This window comes from Narcine bancroftii, chromosome 5 (assembly GCF_036971445.1).
Source record: "Narcine bancroftii isolate sNarBan1 chromosome 5, sNarBan1.hap1, whole genome shotgun sequence".
NCBI lineage: Eukaryota > Metazoa > Chordata > Chondrichthyes > Torpediniformes > Narcinidae > Narcine > Narcine bancroftii.
Window position 1 is genome coordinate 46,223,693 of NC_091473.1, and position 26,367 is coordinate 46,250,059.

General features: G+C 42.0%; 1 protein-coding gene across 1 annotated transcript in view; it reads left to right on the plus strand.

The window, feature by feature from the left end:
• prkar2aa (protein kinase, cAMP-dependent, regulatory, type II, alpha A) overlaps positions 1-26,367 on the plus strand; it is a 344,304-nt gene that overhangs the window by 140,706 nt on the left and 177,231 nt on the right. The window contains exon 8 of the mRNA XM_069937325.1: positions 6,631-6,666. Coding sequence (XP_069793426.1) covers positions 6,631-6,666 — 36 coding nt within the window. The remainder of the gene's footprint in view (positions 1-6,630; positions 6,667-26,367) is intronic.

A 26,367-nucleotide genomic window follows, 5' to 3' on the forward strand; every position in this document is an offset into this window, starting at 1 on the left:
GGGCTGACGACAGTTCCGAGCCTTGGCTCCCCAGCGCTGGTGGAAAAAGCAAAGGCCTGAAGTGGATGGCTTGCTTCTGGCTATTCTCTTTGAGGCCCCTGCAGGTGCTGGGTGTTCCACTACAGCGCTAGAGGAAAGCTTGGCGTGGTCATGCCCGTGACTTGTAACCTGCTGGACTGCTGAGCCCGCCGGGATTTGTTCAAGCCATAGCTCCTGAGCCTTTTCAGCGACCTTCCTAGGGTCGACGAAGCTCTTCTGGGACAGTAACGGCCGGATGTCTTCAGGCAGATGATCGAGGAAGATGCGCTCGATGAGTGGACAGTTGGTGTTATCGCCCATGAGCGCGAGCAGCTTGTCCATCAACTTGATCAGAGTTCTGTCCCCCAAGGCATTGAGGTGCAGCATCCGAATGGCACGCTGGCGCATGGAGAGGCCGAGGGATCCTCTGAGCACCCACTTGATGGTCCTGTACTTATCTTCCGCGGGTAAGTCCTGAACGAGGTACAGCACTCATTTGGCGGTGGCCTGGTCCAGGGCACCGACCACATGGAAAAACTTGGTCGAATCCGAAGAAATCTAATGGAGGTGAAACTGCGCCTCTGCATGGCTGAACCAGGTCTCCGGCTCCTGAATCCAGGAGTCGGGAAGCTTGATGGCTATAGCATTGATCGAAGGGTTGTTCATGTCGGGTTCAAAGACATTTGAATCTGTCGGGGTCACCAATTGTAGCTGTGGCTACACTGCTAACTGAAGGATCGCACAACCAGACGGGTTGAGTTCATTGAGCAAAACTGAAATATTGCAGGCTGGCTGGCTGGCCTTCTACTTCCAGCCCGGACCTGGCTGAGAACCGCGCTGGGGGAGGCCCCGACGTCACCGGGGCCTCACGTGGGTCGTCAAGCGCGGGCTTCTGAGCCCAGTGCCGAGGTCGGGAGGAAACCCCTGACGGCGCCATTTTGGCCAGCTGCCCTGCCACATGCGTGAAAAGCGGGGCCGGTTCACTTGCCTAATGGCGTACCGCGATACTGCTATAATGCACAATTTCTAAAGTCCATGGGGGGGGGAATGCGATTATGAACCTGACTTCCCAGAATGCTGTGCAGCAGAAAACCCCTGCAAGAGTGTTCTGTCGTGCATAGAACCCTTTCTCAGCTGCATGGAATTCTGGGAGGGCAAGTCTACCATTGCTTTTTCCTATGGTATTTATAAATTGTGCGCGATAGCGCTACTAACTTTCCCACACTGTTTAAAAATTGTCCACTATTGCAATTTATGGGTAGCACTTCTTTCCCATGGACCTTTAGAATGGTTTATACAGGTCAGCACAAACAACAGGAAATGAAGGACTCAAACTGTGTTGTACATAAAGCTTAATTATGTTATAATTCGGCATGATTTAATTTTGTTCAAATATAATATCAATACGTTAACAGATCACTGTTTGAGTTTGAAAACTGATGAATAAATATTTATAAATCATAATACATTGATCAGGATTTCATTGCTTAATGTGTCATGACATCCCCAGTAAAAGGTAGAACAGCCCTAACCCAGGAGATGGCTGCATGTGAATGTGAACCCGTGCAATGTCCTTGTTAAGAACAGTCAAGTGTGAACAGCAAAAATGCTATTCCTATCCTGGGGCACTGAATGGACGATTGTTGGATGCAAATATAAAAGGGGCTAAGGACAATTGTTGAGTGTAGGGAAATGGATCCCTTGCATTAGGCTGATCCTGAAGACTAACACGTGGGATTCACAGTGGCTTGATAAATTGGATTCAAAATTGGGTGGCGCATGACAATGGGGTAGTGGTGGAGGGGTGTTTCTCTGCCTTGGAGGTCTCCAACCTGTTGAGCAGGGATCAGTGCTGGAATCTTTTATTTGTCAAGTATATGAATGATTTAGAAGAAAATGTAGGTGGGCTAGTTGGCAAGTTTTTGGACAACACAGAAATTGGTTGAGTTGCAGATACTGAGGAAAATCGTCAAAGGTACCTTTGGAAATGAGGGCAGAGAAGTGGCGGAGGTAGTCATCCAGATGTGTGCAGTTTGGGGTGGGGGGGGGGAGAGTGTCGACTGCAAATGGGAAATGTGGAGCAAATTGAGAATTGATGTACAGTGGGATCTTGTTCATAGCTCCCTGAAAGTGGCCACATTTAGATAGGGTGGTAAAGAAGTATGGCCTACTTGTATTAATCAATCAAGGCCTTGTATTTAAATGCCAGAAACTTTTTTGCAACTGCATAACATTTTGGTTACTCCACATTTGGAGAACTGTGTGCATCACCACTCATTGCATTGAAGGAGAAGGTAGATGATTTTGAGGTTCAAGTTTATTTATCATTTGATTGCACAAGTACAACCCGACAAAACAGCATTCTCTTTCCTCCATGCAAAAACATGCACAAACAGCTAAACGTAACACACATACGGACAAGTGATGCCTATGCAGAATGAGTATACATGTATAAAATTAAATAAATATTGCTTATTAAATGTTGGGGTCTCAAGTTAGTGTGAGCAGTTTATTTAGTTGTTCAGCAGTCTCACTGCCTGTGGGAAGCAGCTGTTTTTCAACCTGGTAGTACTGGCTGATGCTCCTGTATCTCTTTTCCGATGAGAGTAGCTGAAAGATGCTATGTGTGGGGTGGTATGGCTCCTCGATGGTTTTGGGTGCTGTCTTCAGACAATGATTCTGGTAGATCGTGTTGATGCCACACTGTGATGCAGCTGGCTAGGAAGATCTCGATAGAGCTCCTGTAGAAATTTGACATGATGGTGGCCGTTGGCCTTGCCCATTTCAATTTTTTTTTGGAATATTTTTATAGATTTTCAAACTCAAACAATTTCCAGTTATCAATCACAAATTACAGCTAACCATTATATACAAAATTGGCTGTTGAGTCAGAGCTATTCTTTTACCCCCTTCCCCACACTCAACCGACCACAATTACACACAACATTCAAGACACCCACAACAAAGGTAGGGAACAGATCGGGGATTTGTCACGGCCTGACAGCTTGCACCTAAGCTGTTACATTTAGAAAAATGTTATATTTCTACTTTAAGTTGTAGGTAATTTTCTCCAGGGGAACATAGCTTTGCATTTCTGTATTCCAGCATGCAATGTTTAAGTAAGAATCAGATTTCCAGGTAACCATTATGTACTTTCTGGTGACTACCAATGTGATCATTACAAGTTGAATTTGGAATTTTGACAGCTTCATCTTGAGCCTTGTGTCCATCATATTTCCCAATAGGAACAGCTCTGGGTCCTGTGGGAATTCTTTATCTATGATTTTTGTTCTGGGACTTGGCCTAGTTCCACCCAGAAGGCTCTCACCTTGGGACATGACAAGGTTGCATGCACAAAGGTTCCTGTTGCAATGCCACATCTGAAGCATTGGTCTGAAATTTCTGGTTTAAGCCTTATTCAATTTTTGCAGTGTTAAATATAGCTGGTGGGGAAAGTTATACTGCACCAGCCTATACTGTGTATTAATAATTGCAGTCATGCTACTCTGACCATCACCGCTCATCAATCGATATTCCTAAATCTGACTCCCACCTTTGCCTTGATTTGGGAAGGCCCAGCTTAGGGGCTTCTGCTTGGAGTAAGAAATACATCACCAAGATGAACTTCTATGTGTTCCCCTTTTGAATCGGGGTCTCTATGTCACTGCACATCCATAAGGTCATGGGTGGTGCCCGTTTCAATCTCCTCAGGAAGTGCAGTTCATCGGGACGCTTCCTGGATAGGAGAGGATAAGCAAGAAAGAGAGATAAACCGAACATTTTCTCTGGAGCTTTGAAGGCTGAGGGAGACTAGATGAAAATTGATTAAAATTATGAGGTGTAATGAGGTGGTAGGTAGACTTTTTCCCAGAGTGGGATTTTTAAATACTTGAGATTTAAGGTCAGAGCATGAAGTTTAAAGAAGATGTGTGTTATTGGTTTGTGGAGGGCTCACCAGATAGGATGCTAGAAACAGATGTATCTACGTTTCAAAGGCATTTAGATAGGGAAGGAATGTAGAGATATGGATTGTGTGGGAAAATTTGGTCATCATTTTTGGTACAGTCATTGTGAGCTTTCTCTGTGTTGTACTGTTCCATGTTCCATTTTCAATCCATTGATCAATTTCCAATGCACACCAGTATATTGCTGGTATATCAGTGTGCTCAAATTTTTAAAAAATGACACACAAGATCATTAATGAGAGGCTTTCTGACAATTCAAATAGAGCACATAAACTAGTTAATATAACCCTTATCTATTCTGCTAGATGCCTGCGTCCAATCATATTATTTTCTAAATACCTTGTTATTTCTTAATCATTGATGTCAAGATTAGCGTAGTGGTAAGCAGGCTTGAAACTGGTGCTACCTGTGAGGAGTTTGTATGTCTGTGTGGGTTCTTCTGGGTGCTACCAACTTTCAAAACATATAGGGGTTGTAAGTTAATTGGATGTAGTGGGGCGGCATGGTTTGTGGGCCAAAAGGGCCTGTTACTATGCTATATGTCCAATATTTAAAAATTTATTTACTTTTCAATCTTTTTATTAAGTTTCAGATTAATAAACATAAGAATAATGCAAAGAGATTGGGATCGCATTAACAACGGGTAACATATACAAACACAGACATTGAGCAATATATGTAAGGTTGAGCTCCCAATCTCTTCAAGGCCAAACATGAAAAGGAATCAAATTTTTATTACAAAAATGTCCCCCTAAGAAACAAAACAAAAAAAACAAGAGCTGGGCTACAGTGTTTCAGCAGTTAAACAATTATTTTGTGGTTAATTCCACTCCTCCACACTCTTTTTTAAAAAAAAAGTTAAAAAGGATCAACTTATCAGATAAAATTGTTGAATAAATGGCCTCCATGTTTCTTAAACAAATTTAACCAAAGGGTCAGTATGAAATTAATTGTTGACATTAAAAATTTAATTGTTCTTAATTTAAACAGTTTGGGAAAACTATTGAAACGTAGTAGATGGTTTAGGGTCTTTTCATTTGAGTAGAATGGATCTCCTGGCTATGAAAGTAACAAATGCAATCACATGACAAGCTGAAGCAGATAAATGGCCAGAGTCCAAAACTGCTAACCCAAAAAGTGTAGTAATAGGGCTGAGGTTGTTGGTCAATGAGCAAAACTACTGAAATAATATCAAAAATATCTTTCCAATATTTTTTTCAGGGAAGGGCAGGACCAAAACATGTGCATCAGGGAAACCACCTCAGAATTAAATCTATAGGGTTGATACATTTCTTCAATGTGTGCTCGACACTCTTTGATACAGTTTAAGGTGCTTCATCGGGCCCATTTGTCCAAGGACAAGCTAACTCATTTTTACTCCCATATAAATGTTTTTAAAAAAAACAATTTAAATGTAAAAGTGATTGGGAATGATGCAGCCAGTTTAAAAAAAATGCATTGATAAATAAAAGAACAGGTCTGGTTTTGTTCATCTCCCAGCATTCAAAATTGCTTCTATGTGATTTTTGTAAATAGCCTTGTAGAGCCGGACAGCAGGGGAATAGGCATTCTTTCCACTATGCCCATACCAACCATATCAGAAAGCCTGATGCCTTTGATCCCTTCCTTAGAAGAATTTACCTTCTTTGCATTTTAGTTGAATTTATCAAAGATTTTTTTCAAGGTGGTGTTAAGTCAACACCTTGAACTGTCCTATTTGATTTGTGTAGATAGTCCCTTGGGGTTATTAATAGGGGAGGGTGAGGATTTGTTCAGTGTTATAACAGATGTACCTTTCCATGCCAGAATGGAGTGATCTTTTGAAGGGAAGATGGTTTCCCAAATCATATTAGACATTCACCTGCAGCTTTTTATCAACATTCTTTCAATTCAGATATGTAGCAATAAATTTGCCCTCTTCAAGTGAAGATTTTGGTTTGCTGGCTTGCGTTCTGCTAGAAAATGCCAGTGAAGGAAGCCTTGAAATCGCAGTAGCAGTCTCAAGTCAGGAGCATTAGAAATGCACTGCACCTGTCGAGATGACAGCACATAACTGAAGATAACAGTTTGTTTGGTATTCTGACCACAGCACAAAACTTTTTTGTGTACCATCAACAAAACATGTTATGTTTACCAACCAAGGTTATACCCACAGTAATTCCCAAAGCTGTGACCTCTATCACCAGAGAACTAAGAGCAGTAGGTGCAGAGGAATATTTGATGACTTTCTCTTCCACTCCAATAATACATATTAATTGAACATGTGTTGTTTTTCTTTAATTAAGTAAGAGAATAGGGTTCAAAAGCCCACCAATGAACCCTCTTCGATTTATGTGCATTGAGTTTCTGTACATGTATGTTGCCATTGATACTGATTGCCTTAAATTGGTGATGACGAAATTGGTTTCTCTGATTTTGGTATTAGTGTTGAAGGAAGAATGGGTTGGTTGGCTCAGGTCTTTGGGATTATTTTTTTTCCAAATCTGGCAGTCTATTTGTGTTTTACTCGAGTTGAGTCACAACCTTTGTTAATGTTTATGGTTATCTGATCTTGCATGGAGTGTGTCAATTGCATGATTAATAAGATGGAAATTTGCTGTCCTTCTGTTGAGCAAAAAATTAATTCTGTTTAATTTACTTTCCACAGAACCAGTTATTAACAGATTAAACAGAAGGGTTTCAGGTAAGGCTTCTATTTCACTGAATTTTGATCTTTACATAACAGATTTGATTCTTGAAGCTGTTGATTTAAAAAAAAATTATTGGCAATTTCCTCATCTCTGTCAGAAATCCTAGCCATTTGAATACTTGTTGGACAAGTGTGATTTGTATACACCGTAGACATATTACTGTTTTGGCAAATAGAAGCTTTCATATGAAAGGTTATGTTCTGGCCACAATTTAATTCACTCCATTGAAAGTAGTATAATTTTTTTAAAGTTATGAATGCACTATTATTTTAATTCTTGCTTTGCTAAACCTGTGTTTTTATGGGAATTATTTGTCCTGTGTGCTGAAAATTTGAATGTGGTAAATGACAGTATGGGAAGTGGGGCACAGGGACGTTTTAGGATTGGGATGAAACTGCACATGGGCCCAGGATATCATGGGAGACCATGGAAACTGGTTGGAAGTGTAATTAGTTCCCATTTAAAACTTAGCTTTATTCTGTTTGATGCTCAGATTATTTGGGTGTAGATATATGTTGTGGCAGTTTGAGGAACCTGAGTTAATTGGGAGAAAGCAGTCAAGTTAAAGGGACTGTGCAGATTGGGTAGGTTTTTAAAAAAAAAAGTACAATATCTTCGATTATGAAATTTGTAATGGTAATGTTGATTATCTTATAAAAGTAATATTTTGAGCTTGACGTGAAAAAGTTATGTTCTAGATCATAATATTTTTCCTTCAGAGAAATATAAAAATGCACAATTTTTATGAAATTATCTTTACCTCATTTAGAAATTTGTAATGGTCTGCTGCAATTTTTGTTATTCTTGTCTCCAATTGCAAAGCCTTTCACAATAGGCCACTTTTTTTACATAGCTTGAGCAAAAAAATTTAAAAAAAAACAAAAATGCATGAAATGGAAGGCAAATATGCATGAAATGCAAGGCAACCTGTTGATTTTATTAGTGAATCTGTTAACGAGTTGGAGACCCAAGTGTAGGATAATGACTCGGGAGCTCACACAGGGTGACTAACCTTGTCTGTCAGCCACCTACACTGGAAGTTCAACCTTGACAATGTGTATTTTCCAGAGACAAAAGATCAATATAAGTTTGGTGCCAAGTAAATAATGGAGATCAAGAAATTTCAAAAAGATATTTGTACAAATATTGGCAGAACTGATTTGGGAGCTGGCGGTTCAATGTTTTGATATGTGAAACAATCTGGTTTAGATTACATCACATCTGGGAGGCACAGTTGGCATAGTGGTTAGTGCAATGCCTTCACAGCACCAGTGATCAGGACCGGGGTTCAAACCCTGTGCTATCTGTAAGGAGTTTGTACATTCTCCATATGTCTTTGTGGGTTTTCCCTAAGAAATCCAGTTTCCTCTCATCATTCAAAACCATACTGGGGGTGTCGGTTAATTGGGTGTAAATTGAGCGGCAAGGACTCGTGAGCTGAAATGGCCTGTTACCATGCTGTATGTCTAAATATTTTTAAAAAATAGAAAATGAGGATTTGAACACTTTCTAATTGGAAAGATGGTTACATTAGTGTGGAACCCAGAACTGGACTCAATTCTCTTCAAGGCCAAACGAGAATTCAGTGTAGTATTTTTGTTTCCATCTGCCAACATTCTTAAATTATGAATCCCAGGGACCCACAAACTCACAAATCATTCAACATATCCTACCACTTAGGATATGCCCATACCCTTGTCAACTGTACTATTTGGTTGTATTAGCCCTCTTTGCCAGAATATTTCAGTTCCCATTTCTATAAATTAAATTTCTTAGGAGTGTTAAGGGCTGACTTGCTCATTCACCTCTTGTTCATGAAAAAATATATTCTGAAGAAGGACTCTGGCCCGAAACATTTGTAATATATCTCCACCTCTAATCGATGCTGCGAGACCTGCTGAGTTCCTCCAGACTTCTTTGTTTCACCCCCATCTTGTGCATATACAATTATCCAGATGTTGAAATGCAGAGGGTAATGGAGGACCATTATGATGTGTTTGGCTGAGTTCTTGAGTTAGCATCTCAAAAAAAGATGTATTCTGTGGATGGGACTGTCACTTTCTGCAGCCTTCTGCATTCCTGGGCACTAAAACTTTCAAACCATGCTGGGACGCAACTAGTTGGTTTACTTTCCACAGTACACTTGTAGAAGTTTAATAGAACATTTAATGATGTGCCAGATCTCCTCTGACTCCTTAGAAAATGGAGGTGTTGGTGTGCCTTTCTTTTCAGAGGCCTCAGGATGCTGGCTCCAGTTGAGGTCCTCCAATATGAGGAGTCCCAGGAACATGAAGGTGATAATCCTCTTCAACTATGGCCTCCCTTCCCAAAACCTACATTAAGCTCCTTGGCCTTACTGATGAGAGTAAGCTTATTCAAGCATTACAAAACCAGACTCTGGACCTCCATCTTGTATTTTGAATCATTACTTCCCATTTTCAGCTAGCAACTGTGATGTTGTAAGTAAATTTATAGATTGTGTTAATAGTGAACTTGAGAATGCAATTGTAAATGTAGAGAGGACTAAGCATGCAGCAGAAAGGTTGATGTTTCAATCTGGACTGATTGGGATTACGTGACAGGGAAATCGCGGATGCAGTTGCAAAAGGTTGAACAAAGATATTCTTGTGGTTTAAGTGATCTAATGCAGAGTGGATTACGTGACAGGGAAATCGCAGATGTAGTTGCAAAAGGTTGAACAAAGATATTCTTGTGGTTTAAGTGATCTAATGCAGAGTGGATTACGTGACAGGGAAATCGCGGATGCAGTTGCAAAAGGTTGAACAAAGATATTCTTGTGGTTTAAGTGATCTAATGCAGAGTGGATTCTTTGGCTTGGCTTCGCGGACGAAGATTTATGGAGGGGGTAAAAAGTCCACGTCAGCTGCAGGCTCGTTTGTGGCTGACAAGTCCGATGCAGGACAGGCAGACACGATTGCAGCGGTTGCAGGGGAAAATTGGTGGGTTGGGGTTGGGTGTTGGGTTTTTCCTCCTCTGCCTTTTGTCAGTGAGGTAGGCTCTGCGGTCTTCTTCAAAGGAGGTTGCTGCCCGCCAAACTGTGAGGCGCTAAGATGCACGGTTTGAGGCGATATCAGCCCACTGGCGGTGGTCAATGTGGCAGGCACCAAGAGATTTCTTTAGGCAGTCCTTGTACCTTTTCTTTGGTGCACCTCTGTCACGGTGGCCAGTGGAGAGCTCGCCATATAACACGATCTTGGGAAGGCGATGGTCCTCCATTCTGGAGACGTGACCCATCCAGCGCAGCTGGATCTTCAGCAGCGTGGACTCGATGCTGTCGACCTCTGCCATCTCGAGTACTTCGACGTTAGGGATGTAAGCGCTCCAATGGATGTTGAGGATGGAGCGGAGACAACGCTGGTGGAAGCGTTCTAGGAGCCGTAGGTGGTGCCGGTAGAGGACCCATGATTCGGAGCCGAACAGGAGTGTGGGTATGACAACGGCTCTGTATACGCTTATCTTTGTGAGGTTTTTCAGTTGGTTGTTTTTCCAGACTCTTTTGTGTAGTCTTCCAAAGGCGCTATTTGCCTTGGCGAGTCTGTTGTCTATCTCATTGTCGATCCTTGCATCTGATGAAATGGTGCAGCCGAGATAGGTAAACTGGTTGACCGTTTTGAGTTTTGTGTGCCCGATGGAGATGTGGTGGGGCTGGTAATCATGGTGGGGAGCTGGCTGATGGAGGACCTCAGTTTTCTTCAGGCTGACTTCCAGGCCAAACATTTTGGCAGTTTCCGCAAAGCAGGACGTCAAGCGCTGAAGAGCTGGCTCTGAATGGGCAACTAAAGCGGCATCGTCTGCAAAGAGTAGTTCACGGACAAGTTTCTCTTGTGTCTTGGTGTGAGCTTGCAGGCGCCTCAGATTGAAGAGACTGCCATCCGTGCGGTACCGGATGTAAACAGCGTCTTCATTGTTGGGGTCTTTCATGGCTTGGTTCAGCATCATGCTGAAGAAGATTGAAAAGAGGGTTGGTGCCAGAACACAGCCTTGCTTCACGCCATTATTAATGGAGAAGGGTTCAGAGAGCTCATTGCTGTATCTGACCCGACCTTGTTGGTTTTCGTGCAGTTGGATAATCATGTTGAGGAACTTTGGGGGACATCCGATGCGCTCTAGTATTTGCCAAAGCCCTTTCCTGCTCACGGTGTCGAAGGCTTTGGTGAGGTCAACAAAGGTGATGTAGAGTCCTTTGTTTTGTTCTCTGCATTTTTCTTGGAGCTGTCTGAGGGCAAAGACCATGTCAGTAGTTCCTCTGTTTGCGCGAAAGCCGCATTGTGATTCTGGGAGAATATTCTCGGCGACACTAGGTATTATTCTATTTAGTAGAATCCTAGCGAAGATTTTGCCTGCAATGGAGAGCAACGTGATTCCCCTGTAGTTTGAGCAGTCTGATTTCTCGCCTTTGTTTTTGTACAGGGTGATGATGGTGGCATCACGAAGATCCTGAGGCAGTTTACCTTGGTCCCAGCAAAGCTTGAAAAACTCATGCAGTTTGGCATGCAGAGTTTTGCCGCCAGCCTTCCAGACTTCTGGGGGGATTCCATCCATACCTGCTGCTTTGCCACTTTTCAGTTGTTCGATTGCCTTATATGTCTCATCCAGGGTGGGAACCTCATCCAGCTCTAGCCTTAGGGGCTGTTGAGGGAGCTGGAGCAGGGCGGAATCTTGGACTGAGCGGTTGGCACTGAAAAGAGATTGGAAGTGTTCTGACCATCGGTTGAGGATGGAGATCTTGTCGCTGAGGAGGACTTTGCCGTCTGAGCTGCGCAGCGGGCTTTGGACTTGGGGTGAGGGGCCGTACACAGCCTTTAGAGCCTCGTAGAAACCCCTGAAGTCGCCAATGTCCGCGCTGAGCTGGGTTCGTTTGGCGAGGCTAGTCCACCACTCATTTTGGATCTCCCGGAGTTTGCGCTGAAGATGGCTGCATGCGCGACGGAAGGCTTGTTTCTTCTCTGGACAGGACGGCTTTGTAAGGTGAGCCTGGTGGGCAGCTCGCTTCTTTGCCAGCAGCTCCTGGATTTCCTGGCTGTTTTCGTCAAAACAGAGTGGATTATGTGACAGGGAAATCGCGGATTCAGTTGCAAAAGGTTGAACAAAGATATTCTTGTGGTTTAAGCGATCTAATGCAGAGTGGAGGGCCACATTCATGCCAATGACATAGATAGAAATAGGGATGGCATCCTGAAGAGGGAATATAGGGAGTTAGGAAGCCAACTGAAAAGCAGGATCTCAAGGATGGCTGCCTGTGCCATATGGCAGTGAGGGTAGGAACAGGAAGATTAGTGTGTGGCTGAAGAGGAGATGCAGGAGTTCAGATTTTGGATCATTGAAATCTCTTCTGGGGAAGGTGTGATGTTTACCAAAAGGACTGGCTGAACCTGAACTGGAGAGGGAACAATATTCTGGTGGGCATTATTTGGTAGAGCTGCTAGGAGAGTTTAAACTTGTTTGGCAGGGGGATGGGATCCAGAATGCGAGCGAAGGCAGAGAATAAAGCAGAAGGTGGAAAGGATGATGCAATGTGTAATATGTTTGTGAGAAAGAATAGGAAGGGAGGATACATAAATGTGATCAGTTGGAGAGTATGAAATGAAAGGAGAATTAGGAATGTAGGAGATGAACTTAGAGCATGGATCAGTACAGTTTATGGAATTACCATGTTGTGGCCATTATGGCTGATGCAAGGACAGGATTGGCTGATGCAGGTACTGGAGATTAGATGTTTTAAAAGGGATAGGATGGGAGATAAAAGAGGGGGAAGTAGCATTACTGGTCAGAGATAGTATCACAGCTACGTTAAGGGAGGATGCTGTGGAGCAAGTGTCCACTGAGTTGGTATGGGTGAAAGTCGATGGGAATGGGAAGGGAGCAATCACTGCATTGGGGTAGTCTTTCAGCCCCCAAATTACACTGGGGACACTGATAAAACAGATTAGTAGGTAGATTTTGGAATGGTGCAGAAATAACATGGTTGTTGTGATGGGAGACTTCAACTTCTCTCATGTTGACTGGCACCTCCTGACTGCAAGAGGGATATATGGGACAGAATTTGTTAGGTGTGTCGAAGAACATTTCCTCATAAAGTATGTGGACCAGCCGACTGGGGGAGAGATCATATGGGATCTAGCACTGGGCATTGAACCAGGTCAAGTGACAGACTGCTTGGTGGAGGAGCATTTCAATGAAGGTGAATACAACTCCCTGAGCTTTACTATAGTCATAGGGAAGGATAAAAGGACAAAATGTTAGTGATTAATTGGGACCTCAACTGGAGCCAGCATCTTGAGGCGTCTGCAAAGAAAGGCACACCAACACCTTCATCTTGGGAGAAGGCACAGAAGCAATGGGAGGATGTTTAGGGATCATTAGCACAGGGTTCTGGATAGGTTGTCCCACTAGGCTCTTTTAAACTGCTGCACCTGGGTAGCCCTCCTGGGACCCAGATACAATTACTGGGGCAAAGATGCTGGAAGCACCTTTTAAAATGCAGGGGGATCAACCCATCAAATTGCCAACCTGGCGATTTAAGGGGGTTCTGACCCCCATGATGACGTGGTAAGTGACGTGCCACGCACTCACAGGAACTAAGTCTCCCCCACCCCAGCTGTCTGTTGCCACCCAAGTCAGTCACGCTCTCCCACCCCCAATCGACACCCACCCTATCAATTGTGCATTCCCCTCAACGCCCCGCTGCCGTGAATGCTGAGTTGTCACTGCGAACCGGAGTGGCGTTTGCAGCAGTGGCAGTTTGCAGCTCCCCTCCCAGCGGCAGCGACCTTTCTACCCCCATCCCCCACCTGCGGCAGCGACCTCATTCCCCTGATTGGTTTCCCCCCAGGGGTGGCAGCAACCTCTTTCACCAACCCCAGGCTCCGCGGCAGTGACCCCTCTCTCCCCCCCCCCAAAAAAAAATGGTTTCAGGCACTTCAGCCAGGGGTTTCCCTGTGACACCAGACCTAGTTAAGTTTAACTGGGTTCCCTGACCACCTCTGTGGTAGGTCAAGGACCCGGTTGGATTAGGACCATGCTGACCGGGTCGGACCCTTTCTAACTGTCACGTGAGTAACCGGGCAAATTGCCCAGTTAACCCCATTTTTACACAGCACTTTGAAAGGGCCTACTGAAACAGACAAGATGGTAGGAAAAGGGAACCATGGTTGACAAACAGATGAGGCAGCTAGTTAAGAGAAAGAATGAAGCCTACTTTCGATTTAGGATTGTTAGCTTCACAAAGTTTGAAGCCCTGATGAAAATCAATCTGAAATACAGTAAAACCTCATTAGAACGCGGTAGTTGGGGTCCAAGATTTCATACCGCGTTACAGCTGAGTTGCAGAACAGATGCATATACGTCATGATTCAGGAAGCAGGAAAACAGAATACTATGACTCAAACCCTATAATAAGACCTTTAAGACCTTTAAACTCCACATATTAACATACACATCTTGTAAATGAGTCAAAAGAGTCCATTTTTGAGTTTGTGGCTGTTCGCCACTGTTAGCCTGGCTCCTAAAATCAATGTTTGGGGTCCACAGACACCCGCGCTATAAGCGATTCCACAGATTAACGAATCGTGTTCTAATGAGGTTTCAGTATATTACTTTAAATTCCTTCTTACTCAGTGAGGAAAGCTATTTTAAGGCTTGGATTATATTGCTCAACGGGGCTAACTGAGAAACTTGTTAGGAGAGAAATGTGTACAGTATATTATAGGCTAGTTTGCTTGAGTGATCTTGTTGTCTTGATATGATTAAGATTAGTATCTAAGAACTTGATGGCCTTCTTTTTAATTATTTGGAAGTCCAGAAATAATTAGGACAAACCTGAAAGTTAGAGCTCAGCTGTTCATTAATGATGTTGTGCAGCAATTTCCAAAGAGAAAGCAGAGATTGTGGGTCAAATAATAAAATGGTAACTTGTTACATTAATAATAGTGGAGTTAAGTAAGGTTGTTACACTGTCTTGGGTAAACTTATACCTCTCATTTTGTTCATTTAGATTGGTCACAGTGTTTGAGCTACCGAAAGAAAATAGACACACACACCGAGAGCAGTTCAGTTTATACAAATGTTTATTACTAATTCAAAAGCTGATTTCACACTACAATATGCAAGCCCTTCCCAACTATACTTATCAACGCTTGGACTGGTCCCAACTGCCGAAGCGAGGCAACGACTGCACACTTGTAGTAGGTTGTCAGGGCGCTGGTAGCAGCTTCTCCACCTCCCCCGACCGGGACGTTGCTCAGACTCTGGCTGTTCTTCCTTCTTGACAAGGGGTGTTCCCACCCCTCGGAGAGTCTAAACTTCAGCAGCAGGACCACAGGCTTATATACCCCAAAAACAATTAATCATGTGCCTACTCCTTCTAATATTTGTCAGTCAAAATCAAAACTGAACATTACATTCTACAATTTAGAAGATTAATTATTATGGAACCAGGATGTTATAACTTCCTGGTTTATCTCGTAGATACAAAGACTTATTAAAACTTCTCGAGCAAGACAGGTTGTGACCAATTCGTCAATTTCAGAGTGTTGCATTTGACAACTGCTTTCCCTGGGCCTCACAGTGGAATTCCATTTCAAAGTGTATCTTCAGATAAGTCCCCATGGCTGAGTTTAATTACATCTGCTAGTTCTGAAAGTAAGGTGACCTGCGTGTGGACCCAGTGTCGTCAGTTCCACATAAGCAAAAAGCATCTGGGTACATGGTTTTAATCCTCCATTACATACACTCAGCTGTGTTTGGAAACATTCCAAGTAACCTGAACCACATTATTACTCTTATAACCTCGCTGTCGAATTTTCAATGATATTTCATGTAAATTTATGGTGATGAATTTCACACTTGTGCAAATACTATTCAAATTTGTACTGAAGACTCAGCTACTATATGCATGGATCTCAAATAGACAGGAACAAATTAAATTAAATGTGTGAAAAGGCCACCAGACCACCTGTCCCACACAGATGGTGTGACAATGTAGTGTCACCTGTTGGTTAATTGATAAAATGAGGTAGGAAAAGAACCTGATATTTCAAAAAAGGAACGAGGAAATTGTTTAACTCCATATTCCAGAGATTGTTTCAGGTAGGTCTATAATCCTTGTAATCCTGAACCAGGGACCTGCATCCACATGGGTGTTTACAATTCTGAGTCAGATAAGTCACTAGTTGTACAACATGTATACCAGTAAATGTGAAGAGGGTATCTTGAGAGAGGCTAGTGAAGTAATTGTTTTTGATTCTCCTCTTATTTTCTTAAATCTGATTCTTGTCCACTCAGCATCAATAGAAGTTCAAAGTTATCTCAATCATTACTTTTAAAATAACAGACTGAAACTTATGAATACAATGCCATTGTGTGTCTTGGGTTGGTTTCATCAGGTTTATGTAACATTACAGATTCCTCCTTCCTTTGTGTGCATGGCAAAACGGAAGTAAGTTGATTATCTGTGTTCAGCGGCAAAATTCATACCATACAATTAAGTTAAAGCAGTTTGCTTCTTTACAAGTTGCATGAGCATTTTTTTCCCACTGATAAAATCAAATCTGAACTTAATGTACATAGAACATTAATGGAACCAGCACGTCAGGGCAACTGTGATGAAGACATACAAATGATCATACTCTGCAAGAAGTTGAGGAGATTTGTTGTGTCATAAAATCCTCTATCAAACATCTACAGGTGCATGATGCAAGTATTCTGCACCACAGCCTGGTTTGGGAATTTCACTGCAGAAGATAACAAACATAGCCAGGTCCATCACAGGCTCTGATCTCCTATCCATTGAATGCATCTATGTGGGTTCTACCTTGAGAAGGTAGTCAATATCATAAATGATCCCTTCACCCTGGTCACAACCTCTTACTGTTACATTTGTACAGACCTTTATCCATCCACCATTGGTGGCTCCTCTGCAGGTACTGGGCAGCATGGTTAGTGTAGAGATTAGTGCAACACTATTACAGAGCCAGTGACCTGGATTTGAATCTGGAGATATGTGTGAGGATTTTGTATATCCTCCATGTGTTTGCATGGAGCTCTTCCAGGTGCTCTGGTTTCTTCCCACCATTCAAAAAAAAGTATGAGGATTGTCAGTTCATTGGTGTATTTGAGGGACATAGGGTTGTGGGCCAGAGGGCTGTTACTGTGTTGTATCTTGAAATATACAAAAAAATCCCCACCTTCTGCTATCTACTCAACTCCCCCTCAAACACGACCCCTCCCCCCAAAGTTATGTTGGGAAAGTATCAGGTTTGGTGGGTTGACAGAGTCTGGACACGAGTATTACAATCAAAGATAACTTTATTGAGTACATGGGAGATGAGCAGGGGAAAACTACAATTATGCTTAATTACTACCAACCAACTATGTAGACATTCACATCGGACCCAGGTTGGACTCTGATACTAGCGGCTGCCTATCTTCTATATGCTATGAAACAAAGCTAGAATGGTGAAAGCAGGCACATTGGGCTTGATACCAGTCACTGCTTTATCCTACCACGCTCTCCCGCACGTGTACACACTTCAATGGCAGGGACTTTCAAACACATTCCTGATCCACTGCACCAATGGGGATGCAGCTCTCTGCAAGCATTGGAGTACTACGGCTCAACTGGGTGGAGTGCACACTTTTCCCGCGGCTCCACCAGCGATGTCCACAGTAGCAACCTGGCATGGAGCAGTGTCTGGGACTTGGACAAGAAGCAGAGAGAGGGGAATGTGATGTGCATTGATATTTATACTGTTCTGGGCTCGGCATCTGGCCAATGATAACGCTGAATAATTTAAGTGTGCCAACATCAAGGTGTGCATTAATGGGTGGCCAGAGTCCAACCTTAATTGGCAGGTGATGCGACTTCTGAATAAGTTTCAGATGGGGGGGGGGGTCACATGACCCTCTGCAATCTACTATATTCCAGACAGGGAGGCCATGTGTTCCTCCACATATAATACTCTTCCCCCCACCCCGCCCCCTTTCCTCCCTTGCCAATGGAAATTAGTTCCCAGGTATGTCAGAACTACCACCCTGATTGCATCTTTTTTTCCCTGGAGCAATCTCATCGAGAGCATGAGTTTGCTGAGAAAATGATAAAGCTGCAAAACCTGATGAAGTGGCTTGGATGTGCTCTTTGGTGTTGGAGAAGAGTGTGATCAGTCACTTTTGGATATGAATAAACAGAAAGGAGTAAAAACAATGCTGGAGAAACAGCAGGTTGATCAGTAGCCAAGAATCATAACCAATATTTCAGGCTTGAGCCCTTCATCAAGGTGTCCGACAGATAGGAATGACCCACATCCATGTGATCTTTTGGAGACAGACTACTTGGACGAACCAATCAAGTCCATCAAGCCACGAGGAAACCATGTAACCAACTCGCGGAGATTTGGGTGCTTTGGAAAATGGTACAGTAGAATAAGTTTTAGACAAACATTCCTTGGGTAAATGAAGGAACTGTTTGTCTTGAATTGTTGTCAGTCTGTCGCTGTTTTCAGCACTGCCTGTAAACCACTGAGCACATTGAGCTTATTTGTAGTCTGTCCAGTTTTCACACTAATTTTGTAATTGATACCACCATAAACTTGAATGGATTCTATTAAGCTGCATTCTGGTGAATTTATTGGAGTGCACTGTTTTAATTTGACCTGAAGGGGAGGCATGGTTAGTGCAAGGCCATTACAGTGCTGGTGACCTGGTACATTCTCCCCATGTCTGTGTGGGTTTCCTCCATATGCTCCGGTTTACTCACACCCTACGGACAGAGTTTGGTGGCTAATTGGTGTATTTTGTGAGGGAAAATTGCTTGTGAGCCAGAAAGGCCTGTTACGGTGCTGTATCTTTAAATGAAAAAAGTACAGAAGCCTGAAGACAAGCACCTCTAGGTTCAAGAACAGTTTCTTTTCAACTTCAGACTCTTGAACTTTCCTTTTTAATGCTAATCATGGTCTGCTCTGACACAGCAAGAAGATGATCTACACTATTGTTAAGTCACTTTCTTTTTGCACTAAGATTACTGAATATTTACCTATCTTTATTTTTATTATGTCCCTTTTGAATTTAATTAAGTATACGATTATAGTTTTTGAGTTGTATTAGTTGTTGTTTTTCACCTGTTTAGCTGTATTGGGTAAGAATTTTGGTACACGTAGATTTTACAAAGCATTATGGCAATAAACTTATCATATCTTGTACCTTTTGACTCTTTGTTTCATTTTTCAAGTCCTTTCCCACCTTTATCCAGAGTACCTCTCATGCCTTTCTCACTTGTGTTAATCCAGAGTGAAATAATTTTTGTTCTAAATCAGAAGATTTACGATTGATCAATTTTTGAAGATCTATGGTTCAGGTTTAGAAAGTTGCTTTGAAAACATAAATTGCTGCTACATCTTTTTTTCATAACCCTCATGGGAATGTCTGGGTTGCTATCAGAATTTAATTGCTTAAGTGTTGGTTCACCTTCAAATTAAGCTTGCACTTTTTGTCACAAGATCTCTTGCATGACTGATTAATTTGAATTACACATTACTGCATGCAACAAGAGGCTAGGTAATTCATGTTGGTTTGTTCTCTCTATGCTCTATTGCTCTTATCCCATCTGTTTGTTTTCTCACATTTTAATCCAACTCCACGTCATATCTTTTTCTTAAACGTCTGCTTCAATCACTGCTCTGGGAATTCCATAGCTCATTTGTTTGCTGCCATAATTTTCCTGCTTTTGACCTTGGATGTCTTTTCCAGCTATACAGGTACACAATCCTTTATCCAGACATCTAAAATCCGGAAATCTCAAATATCCGGCAAGTGGGGACTGGTGGTCGGGGGAGGTGTCCAGGTGGCCGAGGGACCGGCAGTCGGGGGAGATGTCCGGGTGGCCAAGGGACCGTGGTCGGGGGAGACGGCCTGGCGACTGGAAGGGGGTGGGGGTGGATACGGCAGCACAATTCAGGTGGGCTTTCCGAAATCGGGAAAAATCCGAAATTCGGGACACACTGTCCCCTAAGGGTTCCGGACAAAGGATTGCTTTGGTATTGTTGATGCAAGTCCATTCTGAATGGATTTAATGCTATTCTGACTCCGGACAATAAATTTAATCTATATTGAATTTTCAACTTCCTTTTCCTGAGGTACATTTGCCTATTGATGTCAGAAGAAGGCACAGATATGTAATGCATTATTTTCTGAATATTATGTTTTTTTAAACTTTTAACATTGAATAGAACTTGTTCATGAGAACTTTTCAAATGCTTTTCAGTCTTTTGTAATCAGTACATTTGATGATTAAAAATAAATTGTTCCTAATGGAAGAAATTAATTAAAAGGAGTGGATCAAATATTGTTGCAATGTACGTGTAAAAGCTAGTGTGAGAATTATCCAAAAAGTCTGATGTTCTGAAACATTTGTTGTAAGCCTTGGGTTGAAATCCAATTCAGAAGTGTGATAAAAATATTAGGTGATATTCGGGCAGATCCCAGGGTGCTGTGCTGTTGGATGAAATGTGTTATGGATGAGATAAGAAACAGTAGCTCAACTTGTTCTCCTGCAGTGGGGTGGGGGTGGGCAGAAGGAATGTAAAATAACTCATGGGATTAGAAAAGATGGACAGAAGGGTGTTCATGGGAATGGTGGGCTGAAGGACCTATTTCTATGCTGTACAACACTGGGCTACTTTGAAGAGTAAGAGGACATGAAGTTTTAAATTATTTTGAAAGAGAAATTGGAAAGGTTGAGGTCTGGTTACTTTGAGAAGTATGTTTAACCTTCTGTCAAATGGTTCCATTAAAATGTCAATTAACTGTCAAATGTATTCAGCAACTAAAAGACCGTTCTTTGGGGATGTGTCCTCAGTTCAGCAGTTTCAACTTCCTATACAGCATCGGCATGAGCTGCTGAGTTGATAAACAAGTTTGCCATGATATTTTCCTTCGTACCCAAATACAGTCTTTAGGTAACACATTTTAAGTTTTTTTTGATCATTGTGCAGCAATGTTTATGCATCTCTTATTCAGAATTACACAAAGTAATTTGACAAATTAAATTAAACCACCTCCACAATGGCAAAAAAAGGACCTTTATGTCCATACTAATCTCAAATGTCTTAGATAACTGTATCTGCTCTTTATACAATACTTCAATAATATTCATGCACTGAGATTTCAGTGGACCACAATTTTCATTTTGCAATCGTTGAGAAAGAATAACATGTTAGCCTCGTGATTACTTAGACCAACTTGAAACATGACTTTGAAGGTACCAATAGCAGAGGCTAACTTTAAAATTGTAGCTGTTATTCTACTGGTAGAGAAACCATTATAATTTTATAAATTAAATAATGGCATCAGGGATGGTAGAATTGTCAACATCATGTGATTTTTTTTTGTCATCCTTGATAATGAGACTCAAGCTAGTCGCTTTTGGTTTTAATAATGCATTTTACAAATTCCTATAACTGACGTTGAATATCTTGAGCATTGATGAGCTTGAGTTTCAGAATTTGTCATGAAGTCTGAAATTCAGTGTTTTGCAACAGCATCATTAGTGCAAACATTAATATTGCAATCATATTATAACATAACTGTAAAAAAATTAAAATAATAGTACACGAAAAGTAAGGTAATGTCTTTGGTTCATTAATTATTCAGGAATCTGATGGTAGCGGGGAAGAAGCTGTCCTTCTGCATTGTTGGGAAAACTGGAATTTTGTAGCTTTGTGAGAGCTCAGATAGATTTGTTCTGTGAGATGAACTGCCCCTTTACTGAGGATAACTTCCTGATAATGGGACACATTGAAGGCTTATTTAAGGGGCCAGATAATTGGATACACCAAGAATGTCAAAAAAAGAGTATATGAAAAAGGTTAATGATCTGGAATTGGAGATAACACAAATGGAAAAGGACTATTGGACGGTGGGCACGGAAGAGAAGCGTAGAAACTTAGTGAATAAGAAGCTTAAGTACAATGCGCTGGAAACATTTAGGTTGATTCTAAGATCAAGACAGCATTTCTACAAGCTGGGGGAGAAGGTCCATAAAGTCCTAGCAGGTGAGAGTGGAGGAGGCTTCCAGACCAATCAATGCGATTCAGACATGGGAAGGCAAGATTTCATACAAGCCAAAAGAAATAAATGACGTTGTAACGGCCCATGGCCCACTCCATGGGCTGACATGGGAAATGGCCGTCGAACAGAGCGATTGAGCAAGCAGCACACGGGATGGGAAACCTGCTCTCATAGTCTGCAGTAATAGCGGCCGAATCAACCAATCACTATCAGGATATCGCAGGGGGTCCAATCCGGGCCTGCGGATCCAAGGAGGCCAATCGGCAGCTAGTTGCACTTGAACCATACCCCGGTGGTGACGCAATCGGCGGCCCATAAAAGGCAGAGCTGCATCTCAATAAACTCGTGTTGACTACACTCTTCCTTCATGAGCGTCTTCTTAATAACCATACAACAGTTTATGGCATGGAAACAGGCCATTTCGGCCTTTCAAGTCCACGCCGGTTCACTCAAACAACTCCACTAGATCCACCCACCTATTTTCCATCCATAACCCTCCAACCCCCTCCTATCCATGTATATATCCAGCCTCCTGTCAAATGAAAGAATTGACTCTGCCTCAACTATTTCCTCTGGAAGATATTCCATTTAGTCACCGTCTTGTTATAAATCGAGCTATAACCACACCATACCTCGAGCTATAACCATAGTGACCCACTACAACGTATTTAAAGAATTTTCTGAAGAACTTTATAAATCTGAGTCGGGGGACCCCCCCCAAAAAAATTAGGACAGGAGGGGCTGTTATCCCCCCCCCCCCCCCATTTACTAAGGATGAAGTGGAATGCTCTGGGCTCTTTAAAGGTGGGGAAGTCCCTGGGGGAAGATGGCTTCCCTGCCGAATTTTACAACGCATTAAAGGACCTCTTGTTGCCCATTCTTAATAAGGTGGTGGTTAAGGCAGTGGAGATACATACCTTCCAGTGGAGATACATACCCTCAACAGCAATCATTACAGTAATACCAAAAAAAGACAGGATCTCCTGAAACCTGCCTCATTTAGGCCTATCTTGTTGCTGAATGCAGATTACAAAATTATCACAAAACCATTGGCAAACAGGCTGGCGAAACACCTGCCCAAGTTAACTAACCCAGAGCAGGTGGGTTCCATAGAAAAGAGGCAATCGGTGAATAACATAGCTAGACTGCTAAATGCTGTACATCTTGCACAGTCAAGGGTGGACCCAGGAGTGGCCATAGCTTTGGATGCGGAGAAGGCCTTCAACAGATTGGAGTTGGATTTTCTGTTTAAGGCGCTGGAGAAAATCGGACTGAAACAGACATTTATCACTTCGATTAAGGCTCTTCACCATGATCCTTGAGCCAAAATTATTACAAACGGGCAGTTTTCCTTGAATAGGTAAAGTAGATAGGGTTGCTCTTTATTCCCGGCACTATTCACATTAGCAATGGAGGCCATTCAGCAGAATCCAGACATAAGGGGGTTCAAGGTGAGACCGGTGGAACACAAAATCTGTCTTTTTGCTGATGATGTATTAATATATTTGATGAATCCTGGGGGTGTTGTTGGTCGGGCTGAGGACCATACTGGAGAATTATGGGAAGGTTTTGGGGTATAGAGTTAATTTGGATAAGAGTGAGGTTATACCTCTGACAAATGGGGATTACAATCCGTATCAATCTAACAGTGAGTTCAAGTGGCCGAGGGAGGGTATAAAGAAATTGGGGGTCAAAGTAGATAAGGACTTGAGTAATTTGCATAAGCTTAATTATATCCCTTTGTTGCAGAAGGTTGAGGAAGACCTGGTCAGATGGAGGACTCTGCCCATTACATTGATGGACAGAGTCAACTGTGTCAAAATGAATGTGATGTCATGGCTCCAATGTCTTTTTCCATTGTTACCCATTGCATTGCCTTGGGGTTTTTTAAGGTGTGTCAGGAAGTTTCTGTGGAATGGGAAAGTGGCTAGAATCTTCATGGAAACGTTAATGTGGGATTATAAATTGGGGACTTTAAAATTACCTGGTTTTAAAATGTATTATTGGGCATCCCAAATTAAATTTAGTGCCTCGATATTTGAGGGAGAGTGGACCCCAGGGTGGACGCAGATTGGACTGCATTCTTTAGGTGAAGAGATAACTGAAGAATTTATTTATAAATGGGATGTAAAACTACTCTTAAAGAAAATGGATACCCCCATCCTAAAACATGTACTTCTGACTTGGAAAAGGATAAAAAAAGGTATTGGATGGAAGGTGGGGATATCCCCCAAAATCCCCCTGACTCAGAATAATTTAATACCCTTGACTTTGAGTAATAAGATCCTGGACACTGGGTGCCAGAGGGGGATCAGGTATATCGAGGATTGTTACGAAGGGGGGCTTCTTATGTAATTTGAGCAATTGGAAAAACAATTTGTCCAACAGAACATTCTTCTGCTATTTGCAAATAAGATCTTTTTTGAGGGAAAAAATTGCAACCAGCAATGACTGCCTGATTGGAGTGACATGGAGATTCTAATTCAAAAGGGGAATATCTGTGAATTTATTTCTAAGATGTGTTACATATTCAAAAGTGAGGGTCCGAAAACAGACTGGCAAAGGTTGATGGAGAGATGGGAGTCAGACTTGGGTATAACAATTAATGAAGAATGATGGCAGGACCTGTGTCTTGACAGTGTGATGGAGTTTGTCAACACTAGATACAGGAGGGTGCAGTATAACTTACTGCACATTGTATCTTGCACCTCCAAAACTATACAGATCAAAGTCTGAGAATTTAGAAATGTGTTTTAGATCCACTCTACCTGGCTGTGCTCAAAAGTAAGATATTTTTGGGAAGACCTAGAGGATATTCTAGAAAAAATTACATGAGTGGATTTTCCACAGGTCCTGGAGCTATATATTGGAGAAATGCAGTTTAGACTGACTAAATTCCAAATTTTTATTGTGAAGGTCACTTTGGCGGTAGCCAGGAAGTGTATAGCGATTTCGTGGAAGTCTGACGCCCAGCTAAATACTACATGATGGAATATGGAACTACAGCATTGCATTCCCCTGCTCTAAGGCAGGAAAGCAGGAGGTTGACATAACCCCAATGTCCATGCACCACCCAGTATTAACGAAAAAGCACACGCCACCCCTCTCTCTTTTCCAGACTCCGGATTCTGATCCAGTCTATGAATGGTAAAATGAGACATTCATTAGAGTATGGCAGCCTTATTTGCAGTACATTGGTTCTCAGATTGATTCCACCCCCCCACCCTTTTAAATAGGGATAAGGTTTAATTATCCCAGTACAGCCAGAGGTGTAATTACAGAAATAGGACTTGGCACAGACAATGCACCTGCCCTTTTTTTCTTTTGAGTTTATTTTCTTTTTAGTGTTTCATTTGAATGGTGTTGCCATTGTGATTTCTTTTCATGACAGGTCTTGGGGGTTGTGTGCCCATGATGAGTTGGATCGAGATAAGTTTTTGGAATATATTTGCTGGGGGGGGGGGTGTAGGTTGGGACAAATATGGACTTTGGGTATGCATATGCATGTGAATGGCTTTGTTTATTGGATTTTTAAGTCTGTGTAAACTAATATAAAACATTAAAAAAAAATTGCCAGTGGCTGTTTACCTATTTGTTGTCCATTTTAGTACACAGTACACGGTTATTGAGACAAAAAGAACTATGACAGATGTTTGCAGCACTGAAATATCGATGCTTCACAGCTTGTACTCCTTGAAGGTTGCATCATTTAAGTAGCTTTTGAAAATAAATATGCTGACTGGATTAGAGTGGGAATAGGACTCTCATTGCTGCTGACAGTTTGTCTTCAGCTATGGATTCCACAGCTTTACATATAGTTAGATTCAAAATCAAGCCAAGTTTATTATCATCTGATGGCATAAGTACAATTTGATGAAACAGCGTTCTCCAGTTCTCAATGCAAAATACAACCAGACATAAAACAAATATAGACAAAATATATATGCTGGATAAGAATTCATATAAATAAATATTGTTTAATAAAAATGAAAATCTTTAAGGCTCGCTTCACTCTTGGGAATTGATGGTGCATTTAGGCCTCATAACCGTATTTATACATTCTCATTCTCTCTCTCTCTCTCTCCCCCTTCCTCCCTCCCTCCCTCTCCCTCAACTGCACATAGTATAGTCTTTGGTGAGCAGAGAAGCTGGAGGAACTTTGTAGGTCAGGCAATATCCAAGGAAAGAAATGGCCAGTGAGCATTTCAAATCAGGTTCTTTATAATAGAGTCTCATTAAAGGGTCCCAACTAGAAACAGTGACTGATAATTTCTCTCCATTTGTGCTGCCTGACCCACTGAGTCCCACCAGTTTTTCTTAGATCTCTTCTGAGTGGTCTGTTCCTTCAGTTCAGGAAATAAAAAAGTTTCAAAAAGTTTTTTGTGAATTTTTGCAGTGAAAAGTTTCTACAGTAAGTTTGGGTTTAACATAATTGTAGAATTTGTATCTATTGTTTATCAATGTACTCTCACTGCCATTTAGGACAGACTTGTAACTCTGGAAACCTATTAGATTTGGTTGAGCTTTAATCACAAACCCAGAGAACACACCGTTAATCCAACCAGACCATTTTACCATTCATAGACTGGATCAGAATCCGGAGTCTGGAAAAG